The sequence below is a fragment of the Coffea arabica genome, chromosome 2c (genome assembly GCF_036785885.1).
Source record: "Coffea arabica cultivar ET-39 chromosome 2c, Coffea Arabica ET-39 HiFi, whole genome shotgun sequence".
Taxonomy (NCBI): domain Eukaryota; kingdom Viridiplantae; phylum Streptophyta; class Magnoliopsida; order Gentianales; family Rubiaceae; genus Coffea; species Coffea arabica.
In genome coordinates, this window is record NC_092312.1 from 25,516,209 (window position 1) to 25,533,015 (window position 16,807).

At 35.5% G+C, this 16,807-nt stretch overlaps 1 protein-coding gene across 1 annotated transcript; it reads left to right on the plus strand.

Annotated features, from left to right (window-relative positions):
- Positions 1 to 617: 617 nt before the first annotated feature.
- On the plus strand, positions 618 to 3,201 carry LOC113726955 (uncharacterized). Its single transcript, XM_027250879.2, has 3 exons — positions 618 to 861; positions 992 to 1,103; positions 1,577 to 3,201. Exon 3 carries the CDS (start codon positions 1,644 to 1,646, stop codon positions 2,787 to 2,789), a length of 1,146 nt encoding a protein of 381 aa, XP_027106680.2. The 5' UTR covers positions 618 to 861; positions 992 to 1,103; positions 1,577 to 1,643; the 3' UTR covers positions 2,790 to 3,201.
- The last annotated feature ends 13,606 nt before the right edge of the window (positions 3,202 to 16,807 follow it).

Consider the following 16,807-nt stretch of genomic DNA (forward strand, 5'->3'; position numbering starts at 1 on the left):
TATTGCAGGTGTAATTGCAAGGCAATTGTGAAGATTTTTTAGAGTGAAAAAATCCAAACAAATATCAATTTGGTGTATCAATTTCTGAGAGTGAACAAATATTTGAGACATCAATTGACACTATTTTGTAAGTGCAGGTTACTATTTATAATTAAAAAAAATTTCAACAGTTGTTTTCGTGAATTAGTTACTAACAATTAACTAGTGTCCTAATTACTTAATTGTCTATCGTTTGGAAAAAAAAATTACTTAATTGTCAAATATTAACTTTCAATAAAACATAATATCTTAGGGTATATGAGTAATTTTCTCCTATGTGGTGTAAGCAATTGGACCCACAATGCTGCCAAGTGAGGTTAACGTTATTTTGTAAATCTCAGGGAGACGAATGAAATTGTTAGAAATCTCATGAGAGATTTTTGAAATGGGATTTCTGAAATTATCCCTAAAGAAAATTACCTAAGTTATTTGTGTTTTATCTTTTCTAGCAACTTTTCTTTTTCTTCTGGGACAATTTGGTCATTTCAGTGCGCGGTGGTGTCTCTCTGTTCAGCCTCTCAGCAATTGCCGTTTGTCAAGTACTCCATATCCCTTGTGTATCCCAACCTCCTCCTGCTGCTTCTCCTCGTCCTTCCGCCGCTGCCTCCTCCTACTCCTCTTTAATCCCTTATTCCCCACCCGAATCCGCCTGGCGTCAGGCCTTTCTCTCGCTGTTTTTGTCTCCGTTGCTTTCTTCCCTCTCCTCTGTTTCACTATTTCTCTCTCCCTCTTGTGATGCTGAAATCGGTTGATCTATAGCATATATTTGATCATTGGTTGTGACGAAAATATTCTGTCAGAGATATGAATCAAAGGAACCGGGTAAGCACATACTAAAGCCTTCCTTTTCTTGTACTTCTAATCATCTGTACCTTGCTTTATCTCCAAAATTTTTGGTCGATTTACTGATTAAGATGCAATTTTTATTAACCTATTTAAATCTTTGGTGCAGCCATGATGGGAACCCAGACAAACCAAAACCAATTACCAGGCAGCTGTGTTCTTGTGACCGACAAATAAACGCAGCAAAATCGCACGTTAGCAGAATCACAGGACCGATTCAGGTACCATCATCAGTTGAACTGGAAGTTCAATAAATGGCTACAAACATATTGTAGAATATTGGGTAGAATTTCTAGGCTTAATGGAGTGAAAAATTTGTTAACTTTTATACCGTGTTACAGAATATTATTGAGTTGCTTTTAAATCCACTTCACCTACCAGTGGAAAGTAATGATTAATGGTATGAATGACTGTTCAATTTTATGGGTGAAAGTAGCAACCTAGAAGTTCTGACTGTATTAAGCATACTATGGAATTTTGTGCTTTCCGAATGTATTTTGCCTTTGAATTCTTGCCTATAAAGATCATATTTTCTGAAAACTAATTCCTCCCTTGTTTGCATTGTCATAGCTTAGTTTAGCTGAGTTTGAGAGTAAGCATGTTTATGGAGGGTTAATTCTTCGTTAGAAGTAGGTGAAATTGATATTTTTCTAGTATAGCACCTGATGAAATGTTTCAATGAATTTCTCATCAGAGTTCATTTCTTTCGCAACACATCCTACCACTTGGCAAGATAATCGTAGCAGAAGACTTCAATCATTATGATGCCCAAAATCTCCATTGTCCTTCACCGACTTCTCTCAGGCACCTGTGCAGCCACTCTTGTCAGATTCCTCATCCTTGGCTCTATCTTTTTTGTGGGTCCTACTTCTGCTCGTAAACCTCACATCGTCAATTTCCAATCGCATAATCTTTTCCCCGAGTCATTCAAGTGGGACCCGAGAGCCCAACACTTCATAGTCGGATCCCTCTGCCACCCAACCCTCCTCTCAGTATCTGATGCTGGCGTGGCTGAAACCATCATCTCAGATTCTTTCCTCCCTCCTAACTCCTCCTTCGTGGGCCTCTCTCTTGACCGCCAGCGCTACCGCATCCTCGTTTGTGTCCACCACCCCTCCTCCCCTGCCTACAACGCCCTCGCTGCCTACGACCTCTCTTCTGGCCGCCGCCTCTTCCTAACCCCTCTCCTCAGCGATCCAGACGTGAAATCTGGCTCAGATGAATCCTCCGACATTGCAAATGATGTTGCCGTTGATTTCTCTGGGAATGCTTATGTCACCAACTCTGGGGCTGACATCATTTGGAAAGTCAATGTCGACGGGGAAGCTTCCGTGTTTTCGCAGTCTAATGTCTTCAAATCTTATCCAGTGGACCTTACCACATCCTATCACAAGTGTGGTTTAAATGGTGTGGTTTTCAACTCGAAGGGGTATTTATTAGTGGTTCAATCAAATAGTGGTAAATTGTACAAAGTTGACATTGACGACGGAAGTGCATGGAGGGTGATTTTGAACAAGGACTTGATGGGAGGTGATGGACTTGCAGTTAGACGTGACGGGGTTTTGTTGGTGGTTAGTCAAGAGAAGTTGTACTTTGTCAAGAGTGAAGATAGTTGGGGTGAAGGAGTAGTGTTTGATGAAACTGGCCTTGAGGTTGAGAAGCAGGCCAGTGCAGTTACAGTGGGAGAGGAGGATAGGGTATATGTGTTATATGGGCATGTTAATGATGGTTTGATGGGAAGTGTGGAGAGGGATGAGTTTAGTATAGTGGAGGTTGAGTCAGAAAAGGAAAGTAAAGAAGAGAAAATTTGGTTGTATGTGCTGATCGGTTTGGGATTGGCTTATTTCATGTTTTGGAGATTCCAAATGAAACAGCTTATCCAAAACATGAACAAGAAAACCAATTGAATTTTGTGGTTTTCTAACACACCCCCGCTTTCTCTTTCTGGTGGCTGTGACTAATGTGATTTCTGAATTTTGTAAAACTATGCAATTTTGAATAGGCAGACGAACACCACGGTTTTCATCACACTGACGCTGCAACCATTATTCTTACTTCAGACAGAGAAAAAGCAAGATTTGATATTTAATCTTAGGTGATTTCAAGGCATTGTATAAAAAGCTGTAGAAGTTTTGTTGATATGGCTATTTCTGATCCTTTTCCCTATTTCCTCTTACCTTAGTTCTCCACTATCTGCAAATGGCATCAGACAGAAGTTTTGCCATTGTCAAATATGACCTATCAGCTTGCATATAGTTGTTTTCTGGCTGTTTGGTAGTTATTTCTTATTAAGCATGTCTTGCCTGGTTGCTTTATTGATTTTACTTTTGTAGCTTGTGATCGTCTCCTCCTAGCATATATGGAATGAAGCGCAGGTTGTAACGCTGGTACAACTCTATGTTTATAATCGTTTTCTCTAGATGTGAAGTCATTTGTTTTGGGGGCCAGAATTTGACTTCTGGCATTTGCATCACATATTCTCCTCTCAAGAAAATAAGATAGCAGATGTTTTAAGCTCTTGTGACTTGGACATCAACTCTTTGAAGAATTGAATCCTGTGACAGCAGGAACCTTGCATGCTCAAGTTTGCCTGTTTGCCTTCCCTTTGGTGCAAAGGAGGCTCTGCTTTCGTTGTGCAGAATTCGAAGACATGGCATTTACAAGTTGGACCGACCCTTTCAGCATTCATATGAAGAAATAGATGTCCTATAGTTTCTTACTGGAAATGAAAAAGGAAAAATTACCCTCTGGGTTCTAGTACGTGTTCTAGGGAGCTATTTTCTAAAACTCAATTTACTGCGTAACATGGGAACAACTTCTTCGGATTGCATATATTGGCCGAGGGTAATTCAAACAACACTAGCATAATTTTTGGTTCAGATTTGTAAAAGGACAAAGTACTTGGGGTTAAATCAAGCCAATTTGAATCATTGAAAAATTAGATATCACGTGATAACTTGAATTGGGTCGGACTCTTGTTGGCATAATTTTAAGAGTGGTACCGTCGAATCTCAATTGCAACACTAGTGATTGTTTATTCTTAGGGCCTGTTTTGCAAATACATTTTTGGTCAAATTTATCAGCTACAAGTTTTTTAACAGCATTAACCACAGTAACTTCAAAAAACTTTTCAAAAATTTTAAACTGTACACTTCAAAACATCAAAAATTTACACGCTTTAAAAAAATTTTCTACAGTAAGTTACAGTAAAGTTTTAGACAAATATTCAAAAAATTCATTTGCCAAACTGGACCATAGTTCGTACGTAAAAGATCATAAACAACTTGTTTTTTTGTTGGAAAATTTTCGTGATCGGTAATTAATGCGAAAAACAAGAATTAGAAACCCGTTTTGTTGGTGTTTGCCTTCATTAAAACAATAAAAATAAAAAAAAGCCTGTTTTGTTGTACGAAAAGTGGAGTGTGACGGATGTAAAAGAATAAAAGTTGCAGGGCAAAAGATAAAGCATAGAGTTGCAGGAAGCATAGAAGTTCTAACAGATAAACTGTTAGAAAATTGGCATTGCACATCCTTTCAACAGTTTCCCAGTCGTGCACGTATCACGTTTCCAGAAGGAGTCGGTTCACACTTTGCTCGAATTACGGGAGAGAGAGCAGGCGTACACTGCAACAAAAATCGCCTTGTTGACGGCTAATTTCTCAGATTATTTGCATTTAAAAAAAACAACCGTCAAATACACCTCTGTCAGGGGTCGTTTCTAATTATATAGCGGCCGTGCTGATTGGACACGACCCCATGACTAAAAGTTTGACCGAATGTTCTCTGCAAAAAATTCAGTGGTGCACAGTAGGTGTCAGACAGAGACGTGCTGACTAGGCACGTCCCGAACTGACAAAAAATTGAGTCGGTCAAATTAGCTGTCAGACCGGGACGTGCTGACTGGGCACGTCCCGGCTGACTGAAACTGACCCAGTCTGGGCATTGTCCCCGGCTGACAGAAAACTGGTTCATCTGGGCAGTTCTAGTTTTATGTTTCCATTCTTTTCTTGGTTTTTAACCCAACATTTAAAAACCAAACTTTTTTTTTTATTTTTCCTTTGTTTTGTTTTTAATATGCAGCTTTAGATATTTTATATGTTTTAGGCAATGTTTAATTTTCTGAAAATTATACACATTGTTCTTATGTTCACTTATTTTGATCTAAGTCCATAATTTATATTTATAATTTATTCCTGTATTTATAATTTGTTATGTTCACTTATTTTGATCTAAGTCGTTTCTAATTGCACATTTCTGTAAGACATGCTAGGAGGAGGCTTTATATCCAAGAATCTTCTCATGCCCAGACGAACCAGTTTTCTGTCAGCCGGGGACAATGCCCAGACTGGGTCAGTTTCAGTCAGCCGGGACGTGCCCAGTCAGCACGTCCTGGTCTGACAGCTAATTTGACCGACTCAGTTTTCTGTCAGTTCGGGACGTGCTCAGTCAGCACGTCCCTGTCTGACACCTACCGTGCACCACTGAATTTTTTGCAGAGAACATTCGGTCAAACTTTTAGTCATGGGGCCGTGTTCAATCAGCACGGCCGCTATACAATTAGAAACGACCCCTGACAGAGGTGTATTTGACGGTTGTTTTTTTTAAATGCAAATAATCTGAGAAATTAGCCCTTGTTGATATGGTTCACTTTGTCGGCAAATAAAACTTTATCGTTTACTTTTGGAGGAAAAACGTGAGAATAAAATATGTTTCTTACACACAAAAAAAACTTTTAAAGCTTCTCATTCTCAACTATGGAATTCTGTAGCTCATAAGGTTCTCAAATTAGAGAGAATTGCAATTTTGATCCTAAATGTTTGGGGTATGAGCGTTTTCAATCCTTACGGTTTGGATGAAAGCAAATCTAGTCCCAGGTGTTTTAATTTTTATGTATCTTTAGTCCTAGGGAGTGATTTTTACTAATTACTACCAGTATCAGGTCATGCGCTAGCAATTAATTTTTGAAACAAATTAAAAATTTTTTTATGGAATATCGTTGACCATAATCTATGATAAAAGATGACTAGTTACTCATGCGTGGTCTCGTCAATAATTAGTCTTTAACATAATTTTTTGTATTAACCAAAATTTTGCTTTTGTGGGCTAGAGACTAATTACTCACGTATTGGCATGTCAGCAATTAGTCCTGTTGTAGTACAAATTATGGACAACAACACTTTTTCAAGTTTTTAAATTCTTTTTAAAAAATTAATTGCCAATATGTAACAACACATGACGGTTTTCGGTAGCAATTCATAAAAATCATTTAATAAGACTAAATGTGCTTAGAGATTAAAACATTTGGAACTATATTTGATTTTTTTCAAAATTTTAGGGACTAAAAGCGCACATGCCCGGAATATTTGGAATAAAAAAAATGTAATTCGATCATTCAAATTATGTCAATAAACATTTTTTTTTTATTTTTTTCTATTAAAGGAGGAGCAGAATTTCAAATACAAGGAGAGGGGTAAGGGATTAGAATGCGAACCTCTAATTCTTGAGATCTCCACTTTTACCATTAAACCAAAGTCTCGTAAACTAAACGTGTTGGTTAATCAGTAAAAGTACTACCTAAACAATTTACATACTGCCATTGAACTTTTTGGTGATACTACAATAGGACATTCTTAGCAACCTAACAGCTTCCACGACAAGAAACCTAAAATGAAGGGATGCTAAGTTGCCATGAACAGTGCCATTTTAAATTGAAGGGATATTTTCAAGAACCTTTCTTGAGATTTCTCACTATTTCATTTAATTCTCTCAAAGTTTTAAAAATTACAATTACCTCCTTAATTTGACACTTTGGTAATTAAAACTTAAGATAGGGTTAAAAAAATTAATAAATACGCTAAAATGCCCTTATCTTATAAAGTTCGATTTATTCTCCTAAACAATTGTAAAGTAATTTGGCGCAATTATGAAAGGAATGAGTATCAAATTTTTCATGCCGGTATTTGTTATTTGATAATCAATTATAATAATAAATCTATTGCTGGACTAGGCTACTTTTCATAGTAATTTATTGAAAATATAGATTTTTTTTTAAAATAGAGAAGAAAGTGCTATCTTGATTTTTTAAAAAGTTGTGGTCTAGTTCAATGGTGGAACTAGTTTGATAGTGATTTTGGGCCATTTGTTTTTAGTTATTATGGATTTATTCTTGATTTTGATACAAAAAAAAATAAAAGTTGCAAAAAAATTGAATGATATCAAAAGTTAGGATTTACCTTTTATGCTAGTAAAAATGGGATGATATTAAAAGTTAAGATTAACCTTTTATGCACTAACAATACAGTGATTTTTTTACACTAGCAGCCTTGAATGTATGCCACATATGTGTGATTTGAATTTCAAATTAGAATTCATGTTATATGGCATAGATATAAATTTATTTGTGAAAAAAAATATATTTACACTAACAGTATAAAAAAATTATCGTAAAAGTTATCAAAAAAGTGTTACTAATTTAATGTTTGATCAGGATAGAGGTTAGAGACAATAACGATAGTTCTTCGGATTTTCTAATGAAATATAAGAGAAATAGATAACAAGGAAAATGGGAAAAAAATTGTAAAACCCATTTTTTTCGTATAAATATGGCAACAACGGAGTTTTATTAAAATATTAAGATTAGTATTGTTATTTTAAATAGACAAATTAAGTAGATATAATTTTTGAAACTTTAGAGGATTCTAAATGAAATTATTAGAAACCTCACAAGAAGTTTCTACAATCATCCCTAAATTGAAATCGTCTTTTATGCTTATGATACGAGCAATGATGTCTCTACAGCCTATGATGGTCCCCGTGAAGGATATCAAGCTACTTACGTTACGTGTTGCCTTTGAGCCATGTCAAGCCGACAATTATTCAAATCTTCAAGTGCCGATGGTGCAGGACACGTATGAATGACATCTGACCATATCCCAAACTCAAATGTTGCTTTAAATCAAGTCTGGGATATGGCCCTTTGCGTAGTGGACAGGTATTATTCGGAGTTGTCTAACTCCAAAGTTGCCAAGTTGATAATCCAATTACCCACCCTGAAAGCAAAAGGGTCTACAGAAAAGTGAAATCCAGAAAGTGCCTTTAATCAAGTCTCTTGTTGCTTGCAAATTCAAGCACTTAATCACGAAAAGTCAAATCATAATGGTACACTTTCCTACGACATTTGTGAAGTTACTGCGAATAATTCCACAACTACGAGGATTGACACCCTTAGACTTGATCATCTCCATTGTCCCAAATTATCACGTGTTTCAAGTTTCATAGTTCACACTTGTAGACAGGAAAGTTCCTGTTCGCAGTACCTTCCTCGTTCCCCCTCCAGTCAAAGGGGCCGGCCATCTCATTTTCTTCCTCTGGTCTTCATATCATATATAAAAAGATGAGAGGTTGTTTTGCGCCAGACTTGTCTCAACTTCATTTTCTTTCGTTCATCGGTTTGTATACGCTTCTGATCAAAACCCTTTTCATCTTGATCTTTCTTGCTCAATTTTAGCCATGGAAATCGTAGAAAACTTGGGGGATATTCTGTTCAAGGTGGGCTTGTTTGTTTTAGTTCAAGCTCTAGTATATCTTGTTCTATCTCAGTCTTCCAACGTGTTCTCAAAAACACAAAGGTCCTTCAGTTTCAAGCCAGCTCGGTCCATCAGCATCCAGCGCATGGCGGCGGCTTTGGCGGATATGCCGGCCGGAGGCGAGTCGTCACCCACGGTAAATGATGGAAGATCTCTCAGCAGACAGAGGTCAACTGCGCAGGATTCTGGTTGATTGATTAGAAGAGTTTTATAGCTTTGCATAAAACATAATTATGCCGAGATTTCGTTGATGAATTCGTAATTATATTTTTGAACTTTGGTGTGTTTAGGTATTGGTTTGTTCTTCTGTGTAGTTAAGAGTTAAGACACTATTGTCATTGTATTTTTGTATATATTGATCTTCATTTGTTCTCAACAACAAAACATTACAATTTGCTTTTAGTTTGAAGGTTTGTCATATGGTACTGGTACTTATTACCTGTATGAAATAAAGAATTGGGCTGCTTCAATATATTTGTTTCATTCTTTTTTTTTTTCTTTGGATATGTTATTTTACTACGAGATCGATTGGAGAAATGGGAGGTGTCTAATGAAAATTGAATATTGCCATATTAGTTAAAAATAATCACCAATCAACACTTTATAGGATTGGTCGGTCCAGCAAATATTTGAGTATGATTGAACGGAAAGTCTTTCACATTTTTATAAGGCTGCGATTGGTCATATCCCATAGGGTTATTGAATATTTGTCAAACTTTACCTAACTTTGCAGAGGAGGAGCTGCCTATAGAGAAATTGCGTACTTTAATGTAGTCCCGCGTGGTTAACAATTTGTTGGCAGCTTGACCAAATTGGCGTTGGCAAATGGCATATTGCACGAGCAGAGACTCGCACATTTAGTAGAGAATGACTAACAGAACAGAACAGGAAAAAAAAAAAGACTAACAGAACAGAAAATACCATTTACTTGGTGTGTGGGTTTCTTGTGGGTTCTTCTTAGATTACTCTTAACTGGATCCTTCAGCTGTTAACTCTCGAGTGTTTCTAATCTAATTGGGTGTGTGTGTGTGTGTGTTTCTGGCTTTTGACAGAAAAATACCATTTACTTGGTGAGGGTGTGCTGGGGGGTGGAGGGCTTCCCTCCCACATCAGTTGGATGTGGGTTCTTCATCCTGGATTTAAGGTTCATAGGACTCTCGTTCAGTTATCAATTGGCTGAATGTGGGTTTCTTATGAGGCCCCCTTAGATTACTCTTAACTAGGTTCTTCAGTTGTTTAACTCCCGAGTGTTTGGCAATGGTCTTTTGTTACGTACTAGTGCATAACAATCGTGTTACACACTCTCATGTATTGCATTGGCAATGGTCTTTTGTTACGTACTAATGCATAACAATCGTGTTACACACTCTCATGTATTGCATTGATGCGTGTCCTTTTTAAGAGTTTAACTCTAATTGAGGGTATTATTATCATAGGTTAAAATGTACAGGTGCCAATCCATTAGAATATGTAACATGAGAGCTACACCCTACTACGTAACAAAAAAAATTCATTGCCTCAGTAGAGACTCACACATTTACTAGAGAACGACTAACAGAATAGAACAGAAAAAAGAAAAAAGACTAACAGAACAGAAAAATACCATTTACTTGGTGTGTGGGTTTCTTGTGGGTCCTTCTTAGATTACTCTCAATTGGGTCCTTCAGCTGTTAACCCTCGAATGTTTCTAATCTAATTGGATGTGTGTGTTTCTGACTCTTGACAGAAAAATATCATTTACTTGGTGAGGGTGTGCTAGGGGGTGGAGTGCTTCCCTCCCACATCGGTTGGATGTGAATTCTTCAACCTGGATTTAAGGTTCATAGGACTCTCGTTCAGTTATCAATTGGCTGAACGTGGGTATCTTATGGGTCCCCCTTAGATTACTCTTAACTCCCGAGCGTTTGGCAATGGTCTTTTGTTACGTACTAATGCATAACAACCGTGTTACACACTCGAGCTACACCCTACTACGTAACAAAAAAAATTCATTGCCTCAGTAGATGATATATCTTTAGTTCGTCACACGACAAATTGACATATTACATTTTGCATGCAAAAAGAACATGAAAATATCTTCAGAATGAGGTTAGGTGACAAGTTAGAGAGGATTAAGTTAATTTACCCAGGACCATCTACCATTTGAAGTAAAGAAATTCTACAATTAGTGGTAGAACTAGAAACCTAGAGTCAGGGATTCAATTTCTGATACCACATCAAATGTAATCATATTAAATTTCCAACTAAATGGTGTTTGTATTAAACATACTTTTGTTTAACGTTATTTTAATTATTCTTTGATATCTAAGTTGTATCATAATGTAGTGGTAGTTTAAAAACATCAAAAGAGTTTATTGTTGGATTTACATCAATAACTAACTTTATTTAGATCCAACACTGTAGTGAAGTGTAAGAATTAAGAATTTTTAATTTATTAAGAGAGGGCAACGTAAATAAGAAAGAGACATAAATATATATATATATATATATATACATATATATATATACATAGAGAGAGAGAGAGAGAGAGAGAGAGGGCAATATAGATAAGAAAGAGAATTTCAAAAAATATTAGGGGCAAAGTAGATGAGCATGAAAATTTCAAAAATTTCAAGAGATGCAAATAAGGAGCAAGTTTTATAATTTTTCAAAAATATAAACCTAAAAGGAAAATTTCTCAAAGTTGAAGGGGCCAAGTTGCTCACCCTGAATTCCATTTGGCTTTAACATGGCAAAAAAAAAAAAATGAAGTGATCAAAGAAATACTGAGTGTGTTTGGACAGGAGTTCATTTGAAATAATTACTATAGCAGTTTTTGTGATATAATGTACGTAAAATTAAAAAAAAAGTGATTAGAAAGATTAAAAAAATATTAAAAAATATATTTACAATGCAAGTAAATAACTGTTGTGCAAATAATACCTAGTCAAAACACCACCCCCAATGTATATATATATGCCCTGCCAGTCTTCCAGTGGGCTTGAATCTCCAAAAGGGATCAGGCTACAAGTGTGTGCCCACCCGTTCATACAAATCTACATTCTAAGACAGAACTTTGGACTTTGGAGGCTTTCCCCAAAAGGGCTCTTGCATCCTGGGCCATTGTGGGAAGTCGGAACGATCAAGGCCACAGCCACACTAGTTAATGGTGATACCTCTATTTTTATTTGTACACTTAATCCAAATTCAATTACGGTCTGTGTCTGCCATTTAGGCACCTGACACCATACGTGTCTTATTTAGTGGAGAATAAATCCAGTAAAGAATTAGATCCTTTCGTTATTACCAGCGATTTAGAATTGGGTAATTAAATAAAATTCAAGTATTATCTTAAAATTGAGTTCCAACTTTCAATTGTTTTGTCTCGTCATTCTCTAAGATTTCTCTTCTGACTTCTCTAAAACTGATGAATATAGGTATGCATCTTATAAATGTTCTCATTTAAATCGGCACATGTGCAACTGTAATGAATGTGTGTATACAAGTGTTCGTGTTTACAACACATGAATATAAATTCGTAATTTTACGTGCAACAAAAATTATTTTTATTATTTATGAACCAATACCTTATTTATAAATTTCCTAATACTTACAACCTACTTGTGAATTTCCACTCTTCGTGTTCCCTTTTTCAGGATTTTTCAAATATTAAATCTAGTGCTATTCTTGTTTAAAATGTTAAAATGCCCTTTCTCCAAAGTTCAGGAGTAGGTTTGCTATATTTGACTTGTGAAAAGTAGACTTCACTTTTATTGCAAAACTTGTACCTGCATTAAAATATGTGTAGTTACCGAGTCTACCTTTCTGTTGACTCGTGAGAAGGTATCTCAATTCACCATCTCTCTTCCGCAGGATTTCTTATCACCGTCACTTGCAAGCTGGAATTCACTTCTGTGAGCTCTAACCCTAATCATTAAGGCAATCAAATGGTAAAATTACCATACTTCTTCTCATCCTTAGGATTTGTCTCGCTATGTGTGGTTTCCAAAACTCCATTTATAACATAAAACTTGCAGTCATCAATGTCTTTTGGCATTTGAAAATTAGATCCTTTGCTTTTTCAGGACACATGCCACACCACTCAAAGAACATAATTCGACTCTAAAAATCACTAGGATGAAATATCAACCGACGGAATTGTAAGAAAGTCTCAATTGATTTACGTCCAAAATCGACGTTGGACTCCATCTTTTTCTTAACACTTAAATCACCTACTTTGATTCACCGTCAAATGTCTCCATACTTTTCACCTTCCCATCCTTCACCATCAATATTTCTTGTCAAGCCATTGAAATAAGGACATCAACTATTAAATTGTTTAATTGATAACAACTACCAATCCATTTGATATTAATAGTTAATCAGGATCTAACCACGAAATCGACTCTGACACCAGTTTGTTGGAATCCAAGTATAGAATAAACGACTATTGAGATATCAAGTACACAATAATTTAATGATAAACAAGTCACAAGTATGAAAGATAAATGACACACAAGATTTAATGTGGCTTGCCTCTGTTATTGATCCTACGTCCACGGAGAGAAAACTCGTTCTTATTATGAGAAAAAAATCCTATACAAGAATATAATTTGAACTCAAGTACAACTCTTGTGTACCATCTCTCATCCCATGTATAAAGCTGCATGTTACCCTTCTGTGCTCTTGTGTGCCACCTTATAGTATGCCAATCCCACCTATTTATAAGTTACATTACTTGGTCAATATCCAAGTAATAATAGGAAATAACTACTAATTCTTAATCTCATGTGAAGTAGAAAATAACTCATAATTCCTAAACTCATAAAAATGGGAAATTTCTTGAATACTATTTCAAGTATCTAAAATTAATTAGAAAACTAGTTACTTCTATATAAAATAAAAATCTACGTAAAAGAAATTACACCAATTTCCAAACAGAACCTTGTCAACAATCCCTCGCATTATACCAACAGCTGTTACTGGCTTAGCTTTGAAAAGAACCATATTTTGAGCTTTCCAAACGTGATATACTATGAAAGCAACCCAATGATGAGCCACCCATTGTAATTTTTCTTCCAAAGCATATTGCCCCCTGAAAGTGCAGCACATAAGCTGGATTTTCTGCCATCTTTCTTGAGAAACTTTACAATCAATGAACAAATGGCCTGTACTTTCTTCTTGCTTATTACATAAAGCGCACAAAACTGATGGTACTTGCACTCCCCAAATTTTGAGCCTATCCAGAGTTGTCTAACTTACGTCAACATGGCAACCAAAGGATCGATGAAAGCAAACCTTGGAATGCAGTGCTTACTCCATGCCAATTTGTGCCAATACACCTTTGCCCCTTGCTGCCTCAGTGCTTGCATGGCAGATGCCACAGAGAACCATCCAGTATTGTTAGTGGGATTTTATCTTATAATTCGATTTTTAGATTGATAGGATTTAATCTTTTATATCAATTATCTATATGGAGAAACCTATTTATAAGCTCTCAACTATGCGAATCATGGTTAGCAATATCGACCGATACTGATACGTATCGATCGAGTCATAACCGGAGCAGAGAGGACCGGTATGATACATATCTCTAAATCGCGAATATTATTATATCCGCGGCGACTCGCTCTGACTCAGCGATATTAGCCGATTCAAATCCGTGATGTATAGTCAACTCGGAGTCGACTCGGATATTTTTTCAAATTGTGTCTTTTTTGGTATTTTCTAATTTTAGTTATTTTTTTTAGATTTTTTGGAAACTTTCATGTGTTATAATATGTATATCACCGGATATTCAATCGATATGTCACGATGGATGTGGAACAACCGAAACAGCGATGCGACCAAGACTCGTGACTGCGAACCATGATGTGAATGGCTCTTATATCAATTATCTCTATGGAGAAACTTATATATAAGTTCTCAATCATGCGAATGAACTTGGAATACCATGAAAGAATAGCAACATTTTCTAAATTTTATCAAATCTAAGTACTTGTCCATGCTGTGATGAACGTTGCATTAGTTTAGTGGTCAAAATTGAGATCTGTGAATTAGAGATCTTAAATTCCAGTCTCACTGTATATGGGTGTCCTCTAAATATATGTTAGAATCCGTCCCATCATTTGTGGGTCTAGATGTAGTATTGTTGAGTTGTAATTTGTTTATATCATTCCCACCAATGTGGTTCCTTGTCATCTTATTAAGGGGGCAAAAAAAAAAAAAGAAAAAAAAAAGAGTTCTGGAGTCTGCCAGATTCATCTAATTTCCTACGATTAGCCAAAAGCTAACGCCACAATAGATTCCCTTCACTCAATTCATGCATGTGCCGCTTCATATGCAACGAATTGCGTTATTCATGTAAACATCAGCACAAGCCTGTGAAGTCAACCTGATGTTAATGCAGTTAAGGTGGCACTTGAGTGTATCTCTGCTTGTCTTGTGTCTGTGGTGGGAGAAGGACAGTACGGCAAACTGAAGAGCAAGTTTGGTATTTTTAACTTGTGAAAAGTAAACTTACCTGTATATTATTGCCAATATATATAGTTCTAGCGTTAAGATTTGAGTTGTGTCCTTGTCACAAACCTAGCTTAGTTCGTTGCCAAGATTAGCCCAAAAGGTTGTTTTCAAGAATTGTACAAGCAAGATCTTAAGTTGTCAATTGGGGTTTCACATGAAACTGTGTATTATTACACTTGTCTCACATTTTACAACTTTGTGATTTCTTTTGTGTATTATGCCAGTAAATCACATCTTCACATGTCCGTACGGTACAAGAGTAATAATGTTATCCATGATCGATGAAGCAAACATTTTCCTTGAGATCGAGAAGGCTAAAAGTTCGCAGAATTGTGTGAGGATTAATGGCTAGCCATCCACTTATCAATTATAGGGTCATATTCTATCTCATCCAACATATACAAAGCGATGACCAGAGTTTCCATTGTGATAAGTGGTTCTGATAAACATGTAAAAACCGTTGACAATTGATTTATTCTATTATCCTTCTAAAAATGGATCCGATAGTGTAAACATTTACTTCATTAATTTTTATGGATTCTATTTAGAATAATACAATGTATATATATATATATATATATATATATGTATAACATTTACTTCATTAATATGTATGGATTCAAGTTTTGAGCTGTTTCTAGGAAGCTCAAAAGAAGGTTCGGAAAACATTATTATACCAACCAATGACTCCAATGCAAAATAGTTTAAAAAAATGAAAAATATTACATTGTGACTTAACAATCAAAATTGCACAGAGAATTTTAGACCCAAAAAAATGTTATATTTTGGGATAACACAATCGCATGAAAAGTACATGAGATATTACCAATTTGAAAAAGTTTACCAAAGCCATGAAGTAAAGAAAGTCAAGTTCTCTATCCATCTAATAATTATCATTTATCAAGAAAGAAGTCCACTTTTAAAAAAAAAAAAAAAAGAGCAATTAGGATGCAAGAGTTAAGAATTGACATGTCCTAATGAAAAATTGTCATTATTTTGAGAAATTGACTTTCTTAGAAAGAAAGGGGCTCAAAGAAAAGTATCAGTATGAAAATAAGTATCAAGTAATATCCAACTTAACCAAAATATCAACACCTTTCTAGAAACCTGATGAAACAATCTCTTTTAGTATTAGTTAAAGCTAGAGCATGAGGAAATTTCAGATTTACAAAGTGCAATTGGAGCATTAATTTTTTATACTTGCCCCTTATCAACTCTGAACGGAAAATTCAGTGTAAAACTGCTGTTGTTAGTCCAAATAAAAGAACAAAAGAGGATACATTCATGGAAAACACTATAGAGCTAAATGACTGAAAGGTTTTCTTTTCTTTTCTTTTTTTAAAAAAAGGCTAAAAAACAAAGGTCTTGTTCTCGATTGCTTTAAATTTTACAAAATTTGATTATAAAAAATAATCAGAATCAGTAAAAGCTATTTTTTGGGCGATATATATTTTAATTTTTTTTGTCATTAAAAATCTATAATGAAAATATAAAAGCAATCGAAAAAATCACAAAAACTAGGTAATTATTCAAAATTAGAATATATATAATCGATTAAATAATCAATGGAGAATAAGTCCAAAATTGATTACATGCATTACAAGAGTTGACTTTAGTCACTGCATACTTGTATTTCTTTTGGAAATTATTGTGGTGCTAGATGTTGAAAGCACCTACAATTATGTTTATCCAAGATTAAACTACTTAGACAAAAGGATCATAAAGTACGAAATTCAACTCCATGACATGACATGTACGGAAACATACACTTGTCAACAACTTATCATACAAGTTCTTATCTATTCTATCCAGGCTTTCCCCTTTTTATTACTCCCATT